Here is a 16,528-nt window from a genome sequence, read left to right as displayed (position 1 = left end):
TTGTGAATAAGTAATTTGTAGACTAAAATTAAAGAAATACAATTTTAATAAATTATGAGTATGCTATCGGAATAACCAATATGCTTGGTCTCAAACTCTGCATCTGGTTTAATACAGAGTTGGTCACTATTGGCCATAATGCAAAACGCTGTACTGTATATGAAATACATACTGTAAATCGTGTTTGGGTGCAATGTTTTGGAATGAAAGCTTTTATTTTTGAAGGTTTCCTTATTACCATACGAACGTGACGTCATCCTCACTGCTCACTTTCCACACATTTTTAGACAAGCGATCTACAGTTTGTATTAACCCCGTCAGTCCGGTTGATGGCGGTAAAATGTCGATTTGAGTTAAGTCTGTAAATATCTTTACAGAAGAAGTTATATTAATTGACAGTGTTATGCATGTTATGGATTCTTTGTTTTATTATGTCGTTTTTCCTTTCTAGAAGAAAACCAAAACAAATAACATTTTATTACTAACGGAGACAAGCGAAAAATTAATCTACGTAGGTTTCATTTAGCCTTTCATTTTCCCCGTAGTGAGTTTCTATGGTTTTCATTTTATTCAAGTAGAGACTTTTCCCAATCAATTCCACTGCTAGCTAACGAAAGTCGGAGAACAGCACAGAAACGGGAAGAGTGCAAAGCTGAAGGGTGCGCCAACAAAGGACGGAAAGGCTTCGTTTGCGATTCTCCGTTAAAAGTAGTTTACAACAGCAAAGACTTAAGTTTCAGTTGAATACAATGATGTAGTATTATTAGTGTTAATATAGCACGACGTCTTCCTGACAACAAGCATGGCTGAATCAAACTCCTCAGTTCGCATATCTGGATTTGTTCTTGGTTCTTTGATGTTTCAGCACTTTAACAGTGATTCTGATGTGGTAAGTAGTCCGCTAGCTAGGTGAATTAGACCGATTAGCCACATAAGTAACGACTGGAAAAATATCAAACATGAACTAAAAATATGGCCAACTAACATTAGCTAGATCGTGCTGTCAATAGCTAACTTTTGCTAGCAGGCTAGCTTGATAACTACACTCGCTAGACCCACAAAAGGAGAGGTATTACCAGAAATTAACTAGGTTAATTAGTATTTGCTCGAATCCTGGTTGTTTACAGGTAGTTTATATTCAACTAACGCTACGCTAATAGTAATATACATGGATGCCGTAACGTTACGCTATACTCTTTCGCAGGAAGGTCTCATTCTTGGCGAGAGCAAAGCTGAAGAGAGAAGCAACATTACTGATTCCCAAATCGAAAACATACAGTTTGAGCATACAATAAGTGAGTCGTCAGCTGTTTACTTGAGTAATATTGTATTAGTTACAATGTCAGAGTTGAATTATCTCCCCATTTTCTGTTCCAGACATTCAGAAACATATATCCTGTCGCAAGCTCAATAGGTAAATTGCAGCGACCTGAGTTTCTTAAAATTGTGATTCATCAGTGTGTATTTAAACAGAATTGGTAATCCAAACATCCCGTCACTGAAATATTTTTCTCTTCATTCCCCTTAGCTTCTATAATAGAATAGGCGAGGTAAACCAGGATGAAATAAGGCATATTTTGTCCAACTATAAGGAGGTAAATGAAACTAGGTAATATTGATATCAGAGTTAAAAAGGGAATTGTGACTTACACAATTCTTAACTTTTTTTTTTTACTTGTAACTCAATTTTGTTTAACTTTTCTATGAAGGAGAATGTGATTGGATGGTATAAACAGAGAAGAAACACAGATCAACAAATGACATTCAGAGAACAAGTAGTCCATGAGAACTTGAAGAAAGCACTCTCCAACCACGAGCTGATCTTTCTGCTTCTCACACCCAGTGAGGTCACGTCATCAGGCTCCACTCACAAACTGGAGTATGCGGTCTACAGATCATGTGGCAGGTCAGTATATTGTATATGTTTTGAATCAATCAGAATGTTTTGCAGTGGGTTTATGTTTAGTGATTGTACGTGTTAAAGTTGTATCACTGTTGCACCAACTAGTCAGTACCGCAGTGTTCCCGTTCTCGTCAGCAACCTGGGTTTGTTGGAACAGCAGGACTACTGGAGGCTCTCTGCGTCTTGTTTGTCTGTCAACTACAACCGCGCTGTAAGGAAACACAGGTACTACTACTCAACCCTGGCCATTGAATAGAGAATGCTGTTTATGGGTGTCTGGTGCCTGTATGACTTAAGCTTTTTACTTTTGCTTCGTATAGTTCTCGATTCTTCTCGTCAGATGGATCCCTGCAGGAGGTGGATGAGATAAATGACATGAACAACTCCTTGCAGGGTGAACTGAAGGTGAGCTGAATGGCATATTCATTAATTATCATTTAGTAAACATCACGGCGGATCATCTGGGATTTGTTTCTCTTCATAGATGGCATGTAACGAAGTGGAGGAGAGTGAGCGATTGGTAGAGAAGCTTCTTGCTGATGTTTCTGCTCTAAGGAGGACTGTCAGTGAGAGGAAAGAAGAGCAGAGAAAACATATTAAAGGTTTGTCTGCTGCTGTACTGAGATGTACCGCGCTGCTCTTTCCACTTCTGTTATTTTCTTAAGCTTATTTTCCCTCTCCAGTTGGCGACTCTACTCCATCGCAGCCCCAGGAGAATGTGCTTCTCTGTGAGGCCATTAAGACGCTGTTCCCTGGGGAAGCTCTACTCCAGACAAAGGCTCTTACTTTTCAGGGGTTCCCCATGCCCGAGTTCTGCTGCAGCACTGACCATGACATAGACATCACCACAACACTGCCGTTGATCCTGACTCATAGGCTCCCCAAAGCCAGGAAGGCGAGGCTGAGAGGCGGTAGGGCATCCTGGAGGAAACGTCCCCTCTGTGAATCATCTGAGGCACCAAAGAGGAGGAAATGTCCACTGGAGGAGACTGAGGGGTCTTCATTGTCAGCAAGCGGGTCAGAGACCGAAGAGGATCTGATAACTGCTAATCAGAATGGAAATCATGTAGATGTGACTAACTCCCCTGTCTTCTGATCACCAGAAAGAAATTGACACGTTGCATCAAATGTAACTTGGTGTGCTATACAAGAACAAGAAACTTGGACATTCCTCTATAAGCCTTTTTTTTTTGTCAAAATATTTCTGGACATTCTGTGTTGACAGAAGTGGGGAATGATAGGAGGCAGCAGCACTGGACCACCACAGTCCCTTCTCAATGGCTGTTCATCTGTTCTTATGGATGCTTTCAGTTAGCTTATTTTGGGGGTAACACTCAAATTATAGAAACTGTACACATCCTTGAAATTAAAATAACTGTGCAGTGTTTATATTAATGATTTTAATAGTTTAGCCTGTTATTGAACATGTACATAATTTAATTAAATTATTTTCACATGTGCTGTGAGTTACAATTATTGCTCTCATCACTCAATCCAAGCACAGCGGCTCAAGGATGAGACTAAGAAACAACTGACATATTGAGAAATATTTTAATACAAGTTACAGTATTTATGCTAGACTAGTACACAGTGAAAGTTACTCCAAGTGCCGGACGTCACAGACGTTTGGATCTTTCATAAAATGTGGGTCTTTGTGGGTTACAGACATGAATCCTGTGGAGGAAAGTTTTACCATAATTAATATAGAAATTACTGGATAATCAAAACATGGTCATTAAGCCATAGACAAGCCTGTAGTATGATGTACAAAAAACCTCTGGACATGTTAATAAACAGTACATTAAAGATTCAAAAGAGAAACTGTCACAGAAATGTCAATGCCTTGTGCTGCAGTTTTTTTGAACATACAGTAGCATGCAAACCTGTGTAAAAAAAAATCTGCACAGACAATGTATTTGCCAAACAAGACTGGATAGGGAGCATCTACTGGTGCATCTAGTTTATTGAGTCTGCCAATTTTGAATCATTCAGAAACGCAGCTTACTTTCATCTTACTGCACAAGCCAATGAGAACAGATCAACTTTAAAACCTGCAACTGAAATAAAATGTATGTAGTATGTACCACATTCAACTGTGGTTTCCCAATTTTGTGCTTTGTTGTGACAGAACATGCATTTTTCACATAGGGGATTATTTTACAAAGTTCTCTCAAATCGTTTGTGAGGGGAGAGAAATGCCCTACTCTCATCAAGTGAAAGTTGCGTGTATAAAGGGACAGTCCAAAAATTCAACTAATTTATGAACTAGACCAGGGCTATTCAAATCCGCTCCTGGAGGCCCGAACACTTTTTGGTTCTATCTGCTAGTTGATTGCCTTCACCTGGCATCCCAGGTCGGATTCAGTCCCATATTAATAGTAGATAAAAGCCAGAAATGTTTTGGCTCCCCAAGGACTGGAATTGAATAGCCCTGAACTACACAAATCTTAGATATTCATTGTTATTCCCCTTTGTATGACAGGATAGGCAAAAAAATAATTTGTTGCATATATTGACATTTGTAAGCTATTATGATAATAAAAACAAGGGCAGATATCAACTCTTACAGGAGCATACTTTAGTGGCACAATTGATGGCACGCTGGGTAAAGGTTATGGGTTTGCCCGCCACTGTGACATGCTTATGTCGTTTTGTTACTATGAATAAAAAGAAATACTAGCCAATACTAAAATGTGTGATTGAACAACTTACCCATCGAATGGGCTTTCTTTACAGCTTTGGATATCTCCCTTTGTTTCTTAGCACACAGTCCTGGAAAATAAAATAACAATATAATGAATGCCAGTGGTCTTCATTGCAAGGCCTTCAGTGGCACTCATGACATGCTACCCAAATGCATGGCCCTCAGTGGTGTCTTATCAATGTGTCCTCCGACAGAAAATTACTGAATAACACTGGCCTATGATGTTATACATGTGTTTTGCTTTACCATGCCAAGTTCTCACCTGTTATGTGCCTGCCATAAATTCTTCCTGAGTGCGGGGATATAAACTGTGACAGCAGCTAGTGGATAAATGTTTGGAGAAAAATTAAGCAAATTATTAAAAATAGAACAATTGTATCTTAGTTTGTCATTATGGTATTTAGAACTGTTGTTCAATGACAGACCTGAACATTCTTGAAGTCCACTGTGATGTTACAGAGAATGCAGCCTTTCTGAGGTTGTTTGTAGGGATTCTCCATCTGTAAAGGCTTGGGAGACACATTTGTAAAAGTATGTGAATGCATACAACAATGTATTGGTCACGTACTTTGCAAAACAAATGAAATAAAAATTCAAATCATGTTTAAAAACTTAATAATGCTTTTCATAGGAAATATCACCCCTAGAGCACAAAGGACACCGAAACATAGAGGTAAATTAAATACACCACCATGTTCCAGTTTATTGGCTTCATAACCTCGTAGACAACACCTGAGCACTCCTGCAAAAAGTGAGTCATGAAACCATGGCTTGATTTTTAAAGTAGGTAGTAGGTAAACTGAATATCAAAATGGGCAAATTCTACCTTCTCAAGTTATCCTATGTTACCCTGCTTCTTCAAACTCTACACTGGTTTCCAGTGGATGTTCAAAACTGCTTTAAAGCTCTTTCTTGCCTGCGGAGCAACAAGGACCTTCTGCTCATAAGCTTCAGGCAATGCTGAAACCCTACATCCCTACCAAGCTCTTCTTTCAGACATTTCTGGACTCTTGGCTCTCCCACCCCTTCGGGGCAGTTCCTGATCCACACAGTCAAAGTTCTTCTCTTTCCTGGCACCTCAGTGGTGGAACCAGCATCCCTAGGAGGCAGTATTTATAATAGTTCCACTGCCATTACCTGTCTGTTGTCTTTGTTAACTCACACCTGCATATTTTGTTTATATTTGTATGGTCTTCTTTTCAGCACTGACCTTTGCCGATAACTAATTAACTGATAGGAATGCACTAAATTGTGTGGTTGTTTTACTTAAGACTCAAAATGTATGTGCTTACCATAAGTGTCTCTGGATACGAGGATCTTCTAAATTACTAAAATGTTAAATTATAGCATGTAGTGGTATTGAAAAGTTATCAAACAAACTGGCTACTGATGACTGAAATCAGACATGGTTAGGGCTGAAATGTCATACAGGACATTTCTTAGTGTTTTTCTTAGTGTACTTCAAACTGCTTACCATGTCATCACTCTTCTGGATAACACTGGCCGAGGATGAGAGACTTCTGAGACATTCTTCTGCTATAAAAGTAAACATTCTCTAAATGAAATACAAGTGTTATTCTAGCCAGCCAGTTAGCTAGCTATATGGGTTCTTGGGTACAGTCAGTACTGGTATAACAAGATGCATCATGATGTAGTTGAACTAACGAGACTGACTTGTAGTAGAGGTTAGAGAAGTAGCCATCTAGTTAATAGGTTATCTTTATAATATAAACGTCAGTTTTACCGTGCTTTTATCACTAACAACGTAATATATTGAAAACATAAAACCGTATTCTTACGTGTGCCTGCAAACTGCGTAAATGGAAATTGTAAAGATCGAAATCGTCGGAGCGCAATCATTTTTGACCTGTGAAGGAAAGGACAGGATGTTGTTTGACGTAACTTCGTGTGTTCAACTTGAAGAGTTTGTGCATGAATAATAGTTCCTACCAGAAATATTGGACTTGCGAAGTAATAGTTTGTTTAAGTTCTACATAACAAATTAAATAATTCCATATAACGAAATAACGTCTATATTCAAATTCGATACTGCATATAAGAACAAAGCAATTGGTTGTACATCGGGAAAAGTTCCATATCAGGAAAACGTTCCGTACCCCACCGGACTCAGTACTGGTCTCTTATTGGCTAATCCTTTAATGTTTGTGTCAAATTTAAACTAGATTTCTAGCTAATGTTCGCAGTTACTTCTATATTCATACATCTTGGGTCGTTACTAGTTAAGAAGGTTAGGCTATGTCATGCCTAGTTAGCATGCTAATTTGGGCTGGTACGGGATGCAAATTGTTAGGTAGTCAGTTAGCTAGCTAACTGTAGCAAACATGAATCTATCTTGTTTCTACGTAGGAGTAGCTAGCCAGGTTGTGTTATGTTATTTTTCGATTAGGGTCATTTTGTTGAATGAGGTGTCAGGTTAGATAATGAGTGGCGAAATCAAAGTAAGACGAGTGTCTTCGGGGAAGAGGTCCAGGGATGGACAGAGAAGTCACCTCACGCCCGCAAGGAAAAGAACAAGTGGTTCTGCACAACAGTGTCCAGGCAGCACAGGAGAAATTGAGCTTTCCAGAGCTATGATGACCCAGTCTTTGCATGGAAAATTCAATGAGGTTGGTGGGTGGCTAAACTCTCGAAAGACAAAGTAAATGTTTAGTTCTACTCGTTTAAAAACTGGTGAATATTACATGATATTTTGGCTGATTATTTTGATATTGTATGAGTTACACGTATTTACAGTTTCTTAATGTTGCTTTTTGCAGCAGTACTGCAGTGATACTGAAGATTTATTTGGGGATTATGACAGCATTTTAGCCGACAGCTCTTTCTTGGCAAAGCTCGATGGAGCGGAAGAGAACGCAAAACAAAATGACATTCACTCTGCAACCAGAACAAAATGCCCCGTGGTTCAGAAGTATGACAACATCGACTTCACTTCCCTGAAGTCTTCGACCGATAACTGTCCGAAACGATCATGTGATGACTCAATGACCGACTCAATATTGGAGGGTTTGGGAGATGACTCTTTGATAGACATTCCAAGTTCACAGCTTGCCTTTCAACAAGACATTCTTCAAACAGCAGAGAATAACTGTTGCACAGATGAGGACATAACCTCCACCCCTGTGAGACATCCTGAGAAGTCTTTCAGTGTTGAGAATAGAAATGAGAGTCATATCACCCACAAGGCAAGGAAGAGCATATCAGACCATCTGAAGAGAACTATGATGGGTAATGCTACAGCTCCTTCCAGTGTGTCACGAACTGCAGTACAGGAGGCGGCCATAGTTACAAAAGAGATCAATGTTGCCATGGAGGCTATGAAAGCAGTCTCGGTGGAAACAACGGATCTTGGGCCTTTCTTTGGTCTCCCCACCAAAGTTAAGGAGCTGATACGTAATCTCAAAGGAATCAACGATTTATATGGTGAATAGCTCTCTGTGTTTTCCCTGTCTCTTGCCACATTCACATGCTGCCTGAACACAGAAATTTCAGAATGGCCAATCCAGTGAACAAAGAACATGATTAACAACAATCAGTTAGGAAGTTAAAATGTTCTGCGTTTACTAGTTTCCACCAGCATGTGAACATGGCATAATTTCATGTCCTCAATATAATTTGGCATCAGCCGGGAATGCTTTCAAAGTTTGTCGTTATCTTGTAAAGTATGAATTGTTTTAGCTCGTCTCCTGCTTCGTGTTATCAATGCTGTCTTATATTTCAGAATGGCAAAACACTTGTCTAAACCTTGACTCAGTTCAGCAGAGGAGAAATCTCATCTACTCCCTGCCCACCAGTGGCGGGAAGACCCTGGTGGCTGAGATTCTCATCCTCAAAGAGCTTCTGTGCAGAAACAAGGATGCCCTTTTCATCTTACCCTACATTTCTCTAGTGCAGGAGAAGGTACTACGGTCATTATTACATGTGTATGATTCCCCTTTAAACTAACAGTGCACATTGATTTCAATTCAACTTTTGTATTTAAGCCCACATTTCAACTTTGTTGTTTCTTGATGGCAAATCCGAGCACTGTATTTTGCAGGTTCGAGGGTTGGCCAGTTTTGGCGTTGAGCTGGACTTCATGGTGGAGGAGTATGCTGGCAGTAAGGGCAGGTTCCCTCCAGTGAAGAGAAGGGGCAAGAGGTCCCTTTACATTGCCACCATAGAGAAGGCCCACAGCCTGGTCAACTCCCTTATAGAGGCTAATAGACTGGACAATGTTGGACTGGTGGTTGTGGATGAGGTATATTTTGTTAGCTCAACATGTGAGACGTAATCATTACCAACTATAGAATAGCCACTCACTAGACATTCACAACTATTAATCTGATGCCTTGTATATTTTATACTTATAATGACACTATATGTAGAATCTAAAGGTTTTTCTTTTCATTAGCTACATATGTTGGGTGATGGTAGCAGAGGTGCTATCATTGAGATGACTCTAGCCAAGGTGATCTATGTCAGTAGTAAGTGAGAGTACTATTCTAAATCATATTAATGTAGATTGATGATATTTTGAAAAAGTGGGATACAGATTTTCTTCTTTACACAGATTTAACTCAGATCATTGGAATGAGTGCTACTTTAGGTAATGTCCAAGATCTTCAAAGGTTTCTGAAGGCAGAAAACTACACTAATGACTTCCGACCGGTATGTCATTTGCATACATTTACTTATTTGTTAATGCTTTTTATAAGGTACCGTTTCAAAAAAAGATTATTTATTATATGGGTATTATTTATGGTTATTATCATCAATGGCTCGTGAATGCTTGCCATATAGTGACATATTATTTACCTCCAGTTATAAATGCACTTAGAAATGTTTGTAAGCTGAACCCTTATGTACCTACTTTTTGACGTTTACGTTGTTAAAGAATACAGTTTGTTGTTACTTTCCACTGTTTGAATGTGATGTGTTGGTGCTGTCTTGGAAACAGAAGTGGTAATGTGAGAAATAGGGGTCCTTGTGAAAAAAGGTTGGGAAACCCTAATCTACACAAATATATTTTATCCTCTGTGATATGCCCACTGGTGGTTGGTGAATATCCACATAACATATTTACATTTACCAATGCAAGATTAGTAATACAAGTTAGAAAGCTGTTGTTTCTGTGATTATAGATGATTGATAGACAAGTTTTTTTGTATTCAGATCGAGTTGAAGGAGTATGTGAAACTGAAGGACAGTATATACGAGGTGACTCCTAAAGAGGAAGAGTGCTTCAGGTTCTCCCGACTTCTGAACTTTAAGGTATAATTATCCATTTAATTCAAATATTCATCAGTTTAACATACACTGGACTCCAGTTCCAGACAATCACCTCCCAAGGCTGACAGGTTTTTGTTTATGTCTACTTCTGCTTCACAGTACTCCAGTGCAATGCAGAACATTGATCAGGATCATATTGTTGCCCTGGTGACTGAGGTAATTCCAAGGCAATCCTGCCTTGTGTTCTGTCCTACCAAGAAGAACTGTGAGAACGTGGCTGCGATGATTTGCAAATATCTGACAAAGTAAGAGAATACCTTAGTTGCTCCTCCCTGTTCCAAATCACGCCCAGACTTTCCGAAAGCAGTCAGTGTGTGGATTGTAATTTACCCTCCCCCTTGAATTTCCCAGGGAGTTTCTTCAGCACAAGCTGGCGGAGAAGGCAACGTTGCTGGGGGAGCTGAAGAACAGTGGAAACGGATCCCTGTGTCCGGTGCTGAGGAAAACGGTGCCGTATGGCCTGGCATACCACCACAGTGGGCTGACAAGTGAGGAGAGGAAGCTGGTGGAGGAGGCCTATTCCTCTGGGGTTCTCTGCCTCCTCACCTGCACCTCCACACTGGCTGCAGGCATCAACCTACCTGCCCGGAGGTAGGAGACATTAAACCAAAACCTGTCTCTCGCTATGTTACTGACATTGGGATCTGTTTTGCTGGCCTTGGGATCTGTTTTGCTGGCCTTGGGATCTGTTTTGCTGGCCTTGGGATCTGTTTTGCTGGCCTTGGGATCTGTTTGACTGGCCTTGGGATCTGTTTGACTGGCCTTGGGATCTGTTTGACTGGCCTTGGGATCTGTTTGACTGGCCTTGGGATCTGTTTGACTGGCCTTGGGATCTGTTTGACTGGCCTTGGGGCCTGTTTGACTGGCCTTGGGGCCTGTTTGACTGGCCTTGGGGCCTGTTTGACTGGCCTTGGGGCCTGTTTGACTGGCCTTGGGGCCTGTTTGACTGGCCTTGGGGCCTGTTTGACTGGCCTTGGGGCCTGTTTGACTGGCATTACTAGCAGATGTTGCATCCGTGTGTGAAATAGTCCAGGAGACCTGACTGGATCCATCCTGTGTGTTTAATCCAGGGTGATTCTGCGTTCTCCGTACGTGGCGGCAGACTTCCTGAAGAGGAGCCAGTACAAGCAGATGGTAGGGAGGGCTGGGCGGGCCGGAATAGACACTCACGGAGAGAGTATCCTCATCATACAGGACAAAGACAAAGAGTTGGTAAATGACTTCAAACCTCTGTGTAGTACCATGTGATGACTGGACACATTCTGACATACATCTGATGCATCGGCACTCACCACCCATTTGGATTTACAGGCCAAAAAGCTTGTCTCTGCACCAATGGAGATCTGTAAAAGCAACCTGATGTATGATAATGGAAAGGGTGTTCTTAGTTTGATCCTCTCCCTAATTGGATTAAATGTAAGTACTTCTGAAGAATATCTGTCACTCAGATGACTGAATTACAAAAAATGACAGTTCTTTTGGTTGAACTTTCTTTTTTTCTTTTCAATTTTTTTTTCTTTTGTCTCGGTTTAGATCACAAACAGCCTACAGCAGGTCATGGACTTCATGCGTGGCACATTGCTGTCCGTCCAGGAGAAACAGCTGTGCCTGGAGAGGAGTCTTTGGGAGGTGACCCAGGACTGTGTTGAGCAGCTGAAACAGAAAGGCCTTGTCACAGAGGCTGCAAAGCCAAAGGAGGGAGGTCTGCAGGTTACCAATCTAGGAAGGGCTACATACAAAGGTGAACTACTCACAGGAACACTAGAGAATGTCAGGGTTACTTACAATAGTGAACTACTCACAGGAACACTAGAGAATGTCAGGGTTACTTACAATAGTGAACTACTCACAGGAACACTAGAGAATGTCAGGGTTACTTACAATAGTGAACTACTCACTGGAACACTAGAGAAGGTCAGGGTTACTTACAATAGTGAACTACTCACAGGAACACTAGAGAAGGTCAGGGTTACTTACAATAGTGAACTACTCACAGGAACACTAGAGAAGGTCAGGGTTACTTACAATAGTGAACTACTCACAGGAACACTAGAGAAGGTCAGGGTTACTTACAATAGTGAACTACTCACAGGAACACTAGAGAAGGTCAGGGTTACTTACAATAGTGAACTACTCACAGGAACACTAGAGAAGGTCAGGGTTACTTACAATAGTGAACTACTCACAGGAACACTAGAGAAGGTCAGGGTTACTTACAATAATGAACTACTCACAGGAACACTAGAGAAGGTCAGGGTTACTTACAATAGTGAACTACTCACAGGAACACTAGAGAAGGTCAGGGTTACTTACAATAGTGAACTACTCACAGGAACACTAGAGAAGGTCAGGGTTACTTACAATAGTGAACTACTCACAGGAACACTAGAGAAGGTCAGGGTTACTTACAATAGTGAACTACTCACAGGAACACTAGAGAAGGTCAGGGTTACTTACAATAGTGAACTACTCACAGGAACACTAGAGAAGGTCAGGGTTACTTACAATAGTGAACTACTCACAGGAACACTAGAGAAGGTCAGGGTTACTTACAATAGTGAACTACTCACAGGAACACTAGAGAAGGTCAGGGTTACTTACAATAGTGAACTACTCACAGGAACACTAGAGAAGGTCAGGGTTACTTACAATAGTGAACTACTCACAGGAACACTAGAGAAGGTCAGGGTTACTTACAATAGTGAACTACTCACAGGAACACTAGAGAATGTCTGGGTTACTTACAAAGGTGAAACACTCACCGGAACACTAGAGAATGTCTGGGTTACTTACAAAGGTGAAACACTCACCGGAACACTAGAGAAGGTCTGGGTTCCCGACAAACATTTTCCCATTGTGGTACAGGTGCTAATGAGTCATTCAGTTGGTTGCACTAGCACGTGATCTGCAAAACCCTTAAAAAGGGTACCGTACATTTGAGTAAAACATTTGGCTTATTCAATTATTTGTACATAAAGATTAATTCAGTAATATGTTTTGATTTTATCTGTAAACTGATGTTTTTGACATCTATGATAGGGTACTAGAACTGGGTTGTTGATTGTATGTTTATGTTATGAATGCAGTCATGGCTGGATTTAATGGAGCAGTTGTAGAGAACATTCAATTATTCTTGGGTTGATTTTAGCATTTATGATCTTACAATTTAGTAAATGCTTCTGTGTTGGCATGCTAGACTTCAAAGTGGCCAGTAAGGACTAGTGATATAAAGTTTGACTCTTTTTACTAACTTGGATCTTTGAGTCTTGCAGAAAAACATTAGGATCTTTCAACTCATTTGAATTGAGTTTGCTCGATCATGATACCTCCTTTGGCGCTTTATTTTGAAAAGGTCTGGAAACCAACTGGTGATAATGACATTTCTGTCCACATCCATTGCAAGTGTTCAGTAAAATCAATTTATGGTGGCGCCCAAATATTTTAACCCCTTTGAAAATGTCTGCATTTTATTGTGTTACAACATGAAATCAAATTAATTTAATTAGGAATTTCTGCCTCTGTCAAAGTCAAAATCTACAAATTGTTCGAAAATAATTGCAAATAAGCAGTGGCACAACATGTCTTTAGAAGTGGTTTTTTCTTGAGCAGTGTGTGCGTAGGGTGAAAGGAATACTCATGTTGTAACACATGAGGCCAGGTCCAATGGGGGTGAATCCATTTGAGAGGGTCTGTAAATCCCATTACAGAGACATGCTATTTTCTTTATTGAATTAATGGTACTTTTTTCTGATTTTCTTACCTTCTTCACTAGGCTCAGTGGATCTGACCTACTGTGAAGTACTGTATAGAGACCTGTCTAAAGGCCTTGAGTGCCTGATGCTGGGTAGCTTCCTTCACCTGGTCTACCTTGTTACCCCATATGACATGGTTTCCCAGTTTAAGCCTGACTGGATGGTCTACTTCAGACAGGTTAGAGCCCAGCCCTTGTTTCTCAGTTGTCTACATTCATAAAGATGGATAACGATGGTCTTTTTATACCATTTTAGATTGACAATTAAATATTGAATTATGGAAAACAAAATGTGCAATTGTTTGTCTTCAGTTCTGCATTACTTATTGTCTGAGTTTGTTTTGCCCATTAATTCTAGTTCACAATGTTGTCTGATGTGGAGCAGAAGATGTGTGCAGCAGTTGGTGTGCCTGAGAGTTTAATTGCTAGAAAGGCTGCTGGCCAGAATATGAAGAAGGTGAGGATATTGAATAACGAGGAAGCATCTCATGGTTTAAATCATGTCGAATTCAATAGGATCATATTTTCACATTTCCCAAGATTATCATTAGCGTTAAAGCCCTGTCATTTTAAAGGGATTATTATGAGAGCTTATACTTAAGTAGGTTGTCTTAAAACCATTATTCAGGTAATCTCAATACTAATCCTCTTAATTAAGTTTTTTTTATTATAATTTTTCTTATATACCAGATTGAAGGCATACTTAATTAATTTATGTCCTGACACAATAGAACAAAATCAACCATAAATTCAAATCTACACTCAACATTTGTGGTCATTGATCATACGTGATAAAAGTAATGACATTGTAATGAGACAAATAGTCAGTTAGGCAATTCTGTGCCAGTCCCTTGTACTCAACATTTTATGATTTCCTTCACCATAGAAGAATCCTCTTATTTGTATTGTCGTCGTCCCCCCCACCAGAATGTGGACCTGGTGGGGGTAAACAGGCTGTACATGGCCTTGGTGCTGCTCTCCCTGCTGAAAGAGACTGACCTATGGAGCGTGGCCAACAAGTTCCAGCTCAGCAGAGGCTTCCTCCAAACACTGCTCAGCTCGTCCTCTGCCTTCTGCTCATGTGTGCTGCACTTCACAGAGGTTGTTTGCTACTTGAATAGATATCATACATATACATACGTACACACATTTACCCAAATCATGGCTGTTATTTAGCGTTTTCTTTTGACCTGGCTGATCTCACATTGCGTCTCTGTGTTGTCATCAGGAGCTTGAGGAGTTCTGGCCCTTCAAAGCCCTTCTGACGGAGCTGACCCGCAGGCTGACCTATTGTGTCCAGGCTGAGCTAATCCCTCTAATGGAGGTAGCCGGAGTTATGGAGGTGAGATTTCAAATAAGTAAAGCTGTAACATGGTGACACTGTCCAACCACCTGTCCGTCAAAGGTCCCAAAACTCATATCCAGTCAAGAAGTATTGTCCCAATTGCAGTTTTCAAACATTGTTCCAGATTAATTGGGTCACAGCATGTGGAATTATGTTCTTTTGACAGGGAAGAGCCAAGCATCTGTACAACGCTGGGTACAAGACATTGGCTCATCTGGCAAATGCAGACCCAAACATTCTTGTGAAGACTGTGGAGAACCTCTTCAAGAAGCAAGCCAATCAGATTGTTGCTTCTGCAAAAGTATGACCACTGTCAAATGCTTAGGATATGCAACAGTGTAACTGTCTTAACCTTGATTTCCTACCGAAATCCATGTAAAATATTACAGTTTAAAAGTTGATTGCGATTTGATGTGTGCATTTGCTGAAGTGGCACTCGGTTCATTATAACCTTTACTGGTCTCTGTTTCAGATGCTACTAAATGAGAAAGCAGATGCACTCCAACAGGAGGTGGAAGACTTGTTGATGATGCCCCTTGATCTCCCCTCTTTGTAAATATGTTGCTATGATGTACAGTATTTATGTGAAAATCCATTTTATTGAATTTGCTGTGATGTGTGTTGTGTGGTTTGTAGTTTAGATATTTTAGTAATGGCAATTCCATCCCATAGATAGATAGATTAATAAATTAATAAAAATCTAATTTAAAATGGTGTATCAAATGAATTGTGTTGGTGCTGTATGCAAACAATTTAAGTGACTTTATAAATGATCTTAAATGTAGGATTTTACTTATTACAAACCTAAGGAGACATTTTTATGTTCTCTCATTGCTTTAAGAAATCTCAAACCTCCATCTTGTCTTATTGAGTTATTCTGCTTCACATGTGTTTCTGGACTATATTGTCTAGGTTGAAATCATGTGACTGAAGTATGTATGCTACATACAGTAGATATAAAAAGTCTACACACCCCTGTTAAAATGCCAGGTTTTTGTGATGTAAAAGAATGAGACAAAGATACATCATGTCAGAACTTTTTCCACATTTAATGTTACCTATAATGTAAACAATTAAATTGAACTGAAATATTTGAGGGGGAAAAATGTAAAATTAAAAACCTTACAATAACCTGGTTGCATAAGTGTGCACACCCTCTTATAACTGGGAATGTGGCTGTGTTCAGAATTAACCAATCACATTCAAACTCATGTTAAATAGAAGTCATTACACACCTGCCGTCATTTAAAGTGACTCTGATTAATTACAAATAAAGTTCAACTGTTCTAAAGTTAAAATTTTCTTAGTTGCATCTCAGCAAATTCATGGTCCGCAGAGAGCTTCCAAAGCATCAGAGGGATCTCATTGTTGAAAGATATCAGTCAGGAGAAGGGGACAAAATAATTTCCAAAGCATTAGATATACCATGTAACACAGTGGAGACAGTCATCATCAAGTGGAGAAAATATGGCACAGCAGAGACATTACCAAGAACTGGATGTCCCTCCAAGATTTAAGAAAAGACGAGAAGAAAAC

General features: G+C 40.0%; 3 protein-coding genes across 4 annotated transcripts; 2 read left to right on the top strand and 1 right to left on the bottom strand.

The window, feature by feature from the left end:
- The first annotated feature begins 301 nt into the window (after positions 1-301).
- On the top strand, positions 302-3,362 carry abraxas1 (abraxas 1, BRCA1 A complex subunit). Its single transcript, XM_010877267.5, has 9 exons — positions 302-889; positions 1,205-1,295; positions 1,378-1,414; positions 1,529-1,595; positions 1,710-1,906; positions 2,009-2,128; positions 2,224-2,308; positions 2,388-2,505; positions 2,587-3,362. The coding sequence occupies exons 1-9, from the start codon at positions 803-805 to the stop codon at positions 2,997-2,999; spliced, it is 1,215 nt and encodes a 404-aa protein (XP_010875569.1). The 5' UTR covers positions 302-802; the 3' UTR covers positions 3,000-3,362.
- A 73-nt stretch (positions 3,363-3,435) lies between these two features.
- On the bottom strand, positions 3,436-6,508 carry mrps18c (mitochondrial ribosomal protein S18C). Its single transcript, XM_010877266.3, has 6 exons — positions 6,407-6,508; positions 6,082-6,143; positions 5,033-5,116; positions 4,870-4,927; positions 4,616-4,675; positions 3,436-3,577 (listed from the first exon to the last, which is right to left on the bottom strand). Exons 1-6 carry the CDS (start codon positions 6,465-6,467, stop codon positions 3,501-3,503), a joined length of 402 nt encoding a protein of 133 aa, XP_010875568.1. The 5' UTR covers positions 6,468-6,508; the 3' UTR covers positions 3,436-3,500.
- Positions 6,509-6,527: 19 nt separating this feature from the next.
- On the top strand, positions 6,528-16,009 carry helq (helicase, POLQ like). 2 transcript variants are annotated; one of them, XM_029124991.2, is made up of 18 exons: positions 6,530-7,234; positions 7,385-8,048; positions 8,347-8,525; positions 8,665-8,865; positions 9,019-9,091; positions 9,178-9,275; positions 9,780-9,878; positions 9,996-10,141; positions 10,248-10,487; positions 10,967-11,108; positions 11,208-11,312; positions 11,430-11,637; positions 13,669-13,826; positions 14,006-14,104; positions 14,575-14,748; positions 14,876-14,989; positions 15,159-15,293; positions 15,465-16,009. In XM_029124991.2, exons 1-18 carry the CDS (start codon positions 7,049-7,051, stop codon positions 15,546-15,548), a joined length of 3,105 nt encoding a protein of 1,034 aa, XP_028980824.1. In that variant the 5' UTR covers positions 6,530-7,048; the 3' UTR covers positions 15,549-16,009. The 2 variants fall into 2 exon arrangements, with proteins under 2 accessions (XP_028980825.1, XP_028980824.1); XM_029124992.2 differs by lacking the exons at positions 14,876-14,989; positions 15,159-15,293; positions 15,465-16,009 and having other exon boundaries at positions 6,528-7,234; positions 14,534-14,694.
- The last annotated feature ends 519 nt before the right edge of the window (positions 16,010-16,528 follow it).

This window comes from Esox lucius, chromosome 14 (assembly GCF_011004845.1).
Source record: "Esox lucius isolate fEsoLuc1 chromosome 14, fEsoLuc1.pri, whole genome shotgun sequence".
Classification (NCBI taxonomy): domain Eukaryota; kingdom Metazoa; phylum Chordata; class Actinopteri; order Esociformes; family Esocidae; genus Esox; species Esox lucius.
The sequence above is the reverse complement of the archived record's forward strand: the minus strand, read 5'-3'. Positions and strand labels throughout refer to the sequence as shown.

Coding starts and splice junctions, on each gene's coding strand:
- abraxas1 (XM_010877267.5), top strand. CDS start 803: ATGGCTGAATCAAACTCCTCAGTTCGCATATCTGGATTTGTTCTTGGT. Junction 1,907..2,008: donor GTCTACAGATCATGTGGCAG/GTCAGTATATTG, acceptor TGCACCAACTAG/TCAGTACCGCAGTGTTCCCG. Junction 2,129..2,223: donor CGCGCTGTAAGGAAACACAG/GTACTACTACTC, acceptor TGCTTCGTATAG/TTCTCGATTCTTCTCGTCAG.
- mrps18c (XM_010877266.3), bottom strand. CDS start 6,467: ATGATTGCGCTCCGACGATTTCGATCTTTACAATTTCCATTTACGCAG. Junction 5,117..6,081: donor TCCAGAAGAGTGATGACATG/GTAAGCAGTTTG, acceptor GTGTCTCCCAAG/CCTTTACAGATGGAGAATCC. Junction 4,928..5,032: donor TGGACTTCAAGAATGTTCAG/GTCTGTCATTGA, acceptor TTTATCCACTAG/CTGCTGTCACAGTTTATATC.
- helq (XM_029124991.2), top strand. CDS start 7,049: ATGAGTGGCGAAATCAAAGTAAGACGAGTGTCTTCGGGGAAGAGGTCC. Junction 9,276..9,779: donor ACACTAATGACTTCCGACCG/GTATGTCATTTG, acceptor TTTTGTATTCAG/ATCGAGTTGAAGGAGTATGT. Junction 14,749..14,875: donor GTGTGCTGCACTTCACAGAG/GTTGTTTGCTAC, acceptor TGTTGTCATCAG/GAGCTTGAGGAGTTCTGGCC.